The 7,210-nt window shown below is 44.5% G+C and overlaps 1 protein-coding gene across 1 annotated transcript; it reads left to right on the forward strand.

Annotated features, from left to right (window-relative positions):
• Positions 1–310: 310 nt before the first annotated feature.
• CPSF4 (cleavage and polyadenylation specific factor 4) lies at positions 311–7,210 on the forward strand. Its single transcript, XM_044433443.1, has 8 exons — positions 311–550; positions 2,072–2,122; positions 2,854–3,006; positions 4,085–4,180; positions 4,541–4,634; positions 4,962–5,034; positions 5,758–5,928; positions 6,840–7,210. Exons 1-8 carry the CDS (start codon positions 448–450, stop codon positions 6,906–6,908), a joined length of 810 nt encoding a protein of 269 aa, XP_044289378.1. The 5' UTR covers positions 311–447; the 3' UTR covers positions 6,909–7,210.

Genomic DNA, 7,210 nt, shown 5'->3' on the forward strand with positions numbered 1-7,210 from the left:
CCCTTTCCAACGCTTCATAACGAATCCTCGCCTCGATGGGGCGCCTCGCTTTCATTGGCTGAACCAGGAAGCGGCACGTGACCCTGGCGGCGCTGGCCGCCGTGGTCTTCCTCTTAGCGCCGTGACGCAGCACGTGCATGACGGAGGCGGGGCTTGGCCTCATTGGCTGGAAGTGCGGCGGGCGGGGCAGAGCGTGCGCCGCGAGGTCAGCGGTCGAGGCTCCCAGCGTGCTTCGCGAGGGCGGCTCGGCTCGGATTGGAGGCGCCGGCCGCGCGCGCGCCTCCCCCGCGGCGCCGAGTCCCGCCCCTCCGGGAGCTTCGCCTCGGGTCGCCTCAGGCGTTCCTCGCGGCGCGGGGAGAGCGGCCCCGCGGGAGGCGCGTCCCCTCCCGCTCTTTCCTCGGCGTTTCTGGAACCGCCGCCGGCGCCGCCGGTGCCTCCGCCGCCATCATGCAGGAGCTCATCGCCAGCGTGGATCACATCAAGTTCGACCTGGAGATCGCGGTGGAGCAGCAGCTCGGGGCCCAGCCGCTGCCCTTCCCGGGCATGGACAGTGCGTCGTGAGGGGGCGCGGGAGGCGGGGCGAGGCGGGGCGGGAGGGAGCGCGGACCCACGCGCCGACCCGCCGCCGACCGGGACCCAAGTTCCTTCCTCTTAATGGCTATTCCGTTTCCTTTCGCTCGTTCAGGCGTAGCGCTTTGTATGTTTTGGTAGAAAAAAAGTCCCACAATTCCCATCCTGCCCCAGCTATAGTTGTAGGCTCTTTTCTTAATTAATTTGATTTTTTTTCAAGGTTGGAGGAGCAGTAAAGAAATAAGAGAAGGAAACTCTCATGTTCCTGCTCGCGAATGAAACAGGTCAAACTAAAAAGGAAGGAGGGACAATCTTTCCAAGGATTGCCAAGGATGCTGCAATCCTAATAACACCATTTATTGATTGATTACTTCGAATACCTATTCTCTCTCTCCAACCTGTATTGGTTATTCTCACCGTAGTTTATAGCTGCACAAAAGCACAGCATACTGTAACGTGTAAAAACACCGAAGTTTTAATAAAGCACAAAATTACAGAGACTGGGATATGCGGGGAACTTGGTCTCACTGAAATTAGTAAGCCTTGCTTCAGAGGGAGCAGGTCGCCTTGCAGGCAGTCCTTGAATTGTTTATTCAGAAGTAAGCTCAGTAAAATCACTGAGACTTAATCTCAGGATAGGATGTATAGGATTACAGCCTTAGTGTATAAGGGAGGGTGCTGCATACTGGGAGTTGCAGGATAATTTTTTTTTCCTGTCTAAATAACCATATGGTATCCCCCTAAGCCTAACTGATTTGTCAAAAGAAGATTTTGAACCTAATTTCAGCTCTGCTGAATTTGACCGCCCTACAGTGCGGACCTGAGCATGTTATTTTAGAAGTAAGGCCAGCTTTTCAGTGGGGCTTCTTGCCAGATTTTTATAGGATTGCAGAAGTCCTGGCTTCCACAGTAGCAAGCCGTGTGCAGTAGCTCCATTCTGCTGTTGCTCCGTAGCAAGTGGTACTGAGAGCTAAAGTGATTCTGAACCTGAGAGTTCCTGTAGTCATTGTAATTAGCAGGTGTTAATTTAATTATTAGATTGATATTCTGTCATTTTTCTTAAAAGAACCCAACTCAGCTTACATAATATTCCTCCTGCGCTCTAAGTTTTCTACACAACAACCCTGTGAGGTAGGTTGGGCTGAGAGTCTGTGATTGGCCCAAAGCCTCCCAGTTTGCTGCATGACTTTTGAGTGGGAACTAAGACTCAGATCACTTGAGTCCCACTTCCATGCTCTGATTTCTTATCCATATGTTTTGTGTAATCCCTTTTAAAAATCCTTCTACACTGCTGGCCATCACACTAAACCCCCACCAGATATTTAGCTGCTATTTAAAGAACAGGTAAATATTAAGTTTTTGAAAACCAGCCTGTGTTTATAGTACATGTGGGCTTTCAAGCTATTCCAAACTCTTCCTCAGATTAGGTATAACTAATAAAGAGACTCTTAAAGAGCTGTAGAGATGCTAAGAGCTTCATTGTGTATCTTTTTCTCCACAGAATCGGGTGCTGCTGTCTGTGATTTTTTTTTAAAGGCGGCATGTGGGAAAGGTAAGCTGCAAGTGCAAGTAAGCTATGCTAGGAAAAAGGAGGGGAAAGCTAATTAACAATCCAAGATCCTTCAATCATCATTTTTATTCTGAATCCATTTTTGGCGTATATTTATGTAGTCAGTATATTGGTGCATGTTGCACAGAAAAACATAAGGAAATAGTCAGTTTCCACCCAGAAAAGCTCATAAGCTCAAATGGAAAGGTACAGGGTATAATAGACTGTATAATCAAAGGCCCTACAACTAGACTGGCTGTCCAGTGCTGGGATATCAGAGGAAGGGAGGAGAAATCATGTTCGTGGCAGGAAGAACCCCCCCACCCCCGATATTCTGATTTCCAAGTACTTCAACATTTACGAACATAAAAACCATCGTGGATCAGACTGCATCACAGTGGTCAACCAGCTGCACCACAAGCATCTGTCATCGGTTTTCAAGCTCAGTTTACCATTTCTGAGGTTTTCTTAGGTTTTTCTATTTAGTATAAAAAATTCATCATCCTTTTCATCTAGGAGAACATGCAAGAGGAAAATCTGCATATTACTTGTTCATAATTTATTAGACATTAGCTGAAGATGAGTTGTAGCCCTGCAAGTTAAACATGTTTTTCTTCTGTAAGTGTGACCTAAAACGATCCACCTCCCCACCAGCTTTATTTCTCCCCATAATCCTAAGGCGCTTACTCAGGTACTTCAGGGTTTCTCCCATCTCTCCTCCTCCTGTGCTGTAGGAGGGATGTGCCCCTTCCGGCACATTAGTGGCGAGAAGACGGTGGTTTGCAAGCACTGGCTACGAGGGCTGTGCAAGAAAGGCGATCAGTGTGAATTCTTACATGAATACGACATGACCAAAATGCCAGAGTGCTACTTTTATTCAAAATACGGTAAGAGTAACTATGCTATCTGGTGGAATTACATTGGGATCATGTGAGCTTGGCTTGTCTCTTGTTACTGAGCAAGCCCCTTCAGACCTTTAGGTAATAGCACTTTTAAGTATTCGAAGTGTTTCATAGCCATTGGCTCAGCGATTCGCATTGCAACTTTGTGAATTGAGTTCATTATTACTAATCTTGCCTAAGGCCAACGTGATACGGAATTGGGGACTTAAAAGTGTGCTGCTCAGTTTTTCAACTAATATGCTAGATTATCCTGCAAATGAATACATCTTCTAAAGGAATATTCAATGCTTTGAATTGTAGATCAGGTTATGTGCAATTCTATAATTTCTCTAGCTTTGGATCCCTATTTTTCTGGTTATATCACCAGATAGCTTGGGATTCTGAGTCATTGTGGGCAATAAAACAGAAGGGAACATGAAAGTTAAGGTGGGCAGTAATTTGGGAGAGCCTGAGTGGCATTTATTTATTCTCTTCCTATTTTGGTTTTTTAATTCTGTTAATTTACTTAAAGATTATTATTATTGCTCTTTGTAGTGAATGTTACATTGTATTAGCATTGTTTTATGTGGTTGGATTTTAACATGTTGCAAGCTGCTCAGACAGCCTCTATCTAGTGGGGTGGCATATAAAGTGAATAAATAGTGCTGTCCCTTATGAACTATGGGTGCTGTGATTTTAATAGGCCGAACTTCTGCCAGGCTGTTTTGGATTGAAGTAACTGATTGGTGTGTAATCAGCCTTGTGGTGGAGCCTGAAAGTGCAGGACAATTTAACAACTAACCTTGTTTTCATTGTGAACGAGACTCTTCATGTTTAGCTAGTCAGCCTTGTTCTGTACCTGGTCAGAGATCTTCTGACTTCCAGGATTTAGTAGATTACTTGCCTCTTCTCTGAGTGGGTGAGGCAAGGGGAGGAGGAGGAGGCTGTGGTGTGCGGGAAAGGTATCTGAGTAATTCCTAATGATCTGTAATTAATTCAGGGTTGGGTATCTGCTCCTGATGCTTATCTGTAATATTCTTTCTCTCTTGCTTGGTCCAGTAAAACGTGTGCTTGTCTACTGCAGGAGAATGCAGCAACAAAGAGTGCCCATTCTTGCACATTGACCCAGAATCTAAGATCAAAGATTGCCCTTGGTATGACCGAGGTTTTTGCAAACACGGTATGTATGCAGCATGTTGCTGCCAGTGGTTAAATTCTTGTGCCAGTACCTTTGCTGGCCGCTGACTTCTGTCTGCCTTGAAACAGTAATGCTAAGTGTAACATCTTGCAGTATGGTAAGATTCTGAGCCTGATTGCTGGCTGCTTTGAGAACTTGTCTTTGCTACTGAAAATTCTTTTACTTGTAGTTAGGGACAAGTGTCTGAAAATTGTAATCCCTGCTTTTTGGAAGCTTAGAATCTATAGGTGGTTCTGTGTTGTTCTGCTGAGTTCATGCATGGAGGGTAGTAAGTTTTTTGCGCCCTGCACGGTTCCGGTATTTGTATTTAAGTGATGTGATCAATGAGCTCTGTGTTGCTAGGTCCCCTCTGCAGACACAGGCACACACGTCGTGTGATTTGCGTGAATTACCTGGTGGGTTTCTGTCCAGAGGGGCCAGCTTGCAAATTCATGCAGTAAGTACGGTCTACGGTTATTTCTGTTACCCTAAGCATCCCCTCTAAACCTTACGTGTTAATGTCCTCTGATCCTATACTGGCATCTATACATTCCCATTCCACCCCTGGCAAGAACTTCGTAACTGCTCCTCCAAAACACTTTCTTATTAATGTCGTTTCTGTATGTGAACAGCAAATACAGACTGGAATTCTTTTCCATGTTGCAAGGCAACTTTTGATGCTCTAAGGGTTGGTGGTCCCGGGAGGAAATATTTTAATCAGTGGTTCAAGGGTGAGTTTGGCTTTCGTATGCTTTCTTATCCGTACCAATATTCTTTCAACTAGCCCTCGATTTGAACTCCCCATGGGAACCACGGAGCAACCACCACTGCCTCCACCAACACAGCCACAACAAAAGGTATGGAACTTCTCGAAATCCAACCCAGGTTCTAAGTGTCACAGGGTTGCAAAGCTCATCTGTGCATTATTTCTTGTGGCCAAACAGAAAAACACTAACTGCAGTGGGTCTGTTCCACTATTTAAACACAAGTCTCTTGTGATGCTCCAAATATTCTAGCCCCTCTCCCTTTGTCCTGTCATTCAGAGCTGTGGGTGGGACGGCTTTCTGGGTGGTGTGATGCTTGGATCTTCCTGTTTGCTCTTAAGTCAGTTTAGCAGGAAAATCCTGTTGCAGCCTTACTCCCTTAGAATGCTGCGGCACAAGAAGATCCTGGGGGAACAGAATGATGGACATATCCAATGGTGAAGCATATTCTTTTAGACTCATTCCACCCACGCCGACACACTGGTGTGTTTTGGTCTACAGTCTGGTAGCCCCATATTAATCCAAAGCCAGAGGGCGGATTCTTTCTGTTGCATTTGGAAAGCCTTGGCCCCGACAAATCTAATTGAGGGAGGTTGCATTTTGGGCACGATTTGCTAGATTTAAATCCTTCCTTGCGTAGCATTAGGATGGTGTGTTGTTCTAGCCTTTGATGCCAGAATAACTGCCGATGGAAATGCCTGGATTAAGGATGAGGTCTTTTGGATTCTCATGTCTTGATACTCAAACTAGCAGAGAACATTGCCTCTGGATTTATCGTTTGGTGTGTGGGCTGTTCTTTTCTCCCCCTCGCCTCAGCAAAACAACAATCCTCCATTACAAAGATCATCATCCCTCATCCAATTAACAAGTCAGAACTCTTCTCCTAACCAACAGAGGACCCCACAGGTCATTGGAGTTATGCAGTCTCAAAACAACAGCATAGCGAACAGAGGTCCTCGGCCCTTGGAGCAGGTCACCTGCTATAAGGTAAGCTGAAGGCTGCATGTTGGTAGGGGAAAGAGTTGCGCTGGGATCTTGCATCATAAATCCTGAGTTCTGGCAGTGGAATAATAAACTATATCTTGAACATCTTCGTAATTTAATTTTTATCCCTCCATCTAATTGCATTGTGTTAATATTTGGGGATTGTTCTTTTTCTAGCAGATATGTGGGGACCTATGGTACTTTTTCAGAATTGTTATAAAGCACCTCAAATTTCCAAACACTTGCCCAAGATTTTTTAAAAAAGCATAATTCTTGTCTTCAGGACTACAGTCTAACTAATAATGTGGAAGTGGATAAGTGAGGGCTAATGAGACGTGTTGGAAGCTATATTGAATAAAGAAATCTGTCTGCTTTGGGAACATAGTGAACTTTTGTAGAAATGGTTCATATAATGCAACCATCTCTCTGGGAGTTGCTATTATGCCACCAAATTTAGCCATTTTGAGGCAGAAATTAATTAATTATTCTGATTAAAGCAATATGCCCAGATGCAAATAGATACTATCTTTTTGTTCAGGTGAAAACAATAGAGTGTCATTCCTAAAGAACAGAAGGTTAAAAATCACTACCACCTATATGCTACATGGACAGCAAGGTTACCACTGCGAAATCAGCTCTTTTCACTTTCAGTTACGAGAAGCTGATTTTGATGGGAGTGGGGATTGTTTTAAATCTGAGAGAAATGTCGAGTTTGCCATCAGCTTGTTATTGCACACTCCCACTGTTTGCCATTTCGAGTGCAGGTGTTTTAACCTATAGACTTCCAAACTGGGACTAATTTATGGGGACAAAAGGATTTGTTCTCTATTTTGGATGCCCATGATAACTTTCCAGGTGACATTTATAACCACATGTATTTTAATAGTGTCATGCTTTTTCTCTCCCCCGCACAGTGTGGTGAAAAAGGACATTATGCCAACAGATGTACCAAAGGACATTTGGCCTTCCTTATTGGACAGTGAGCCAGAAGACCGTATGGCACTTTTATTATTATGGGAGCCGAGTTATGCTGAGCGCCATCTTGAACTGGTGATCCACCTTTTTAAATGCGTATAACCAAAAGGGCCTGGCCAACTGGGGACTACTGATCAACGTTTTTGGCATTTCATTATTTGTTTTACTCTTTTCGAGACAGTGGTGCCTGCCTTCATTCCAAGAATGCAGTGAGGAAGCAGGTCGAAGACAAATGTGAATATACAAGCCTTCTTTAATGCAATATTTGGAATAGGCACTTTTGTACTAATACACTTGGCCTTGAAGTCTT

This window comes from Varanus komodoensis, unplaced genomic scaffold (assembly GCF_004798865.1).
Source record: "Varanus komodoensis strain SLA01 unplaced genomic scaffold, ASM479886v1 scaffold26, whole genome shotgun sequence".
Lineage (NCBI taxonomy): Eukaryota > Metazoa > Chordata > Lepidosauria > Squamata > Varanidae > Varanus > Varanus komodoensis.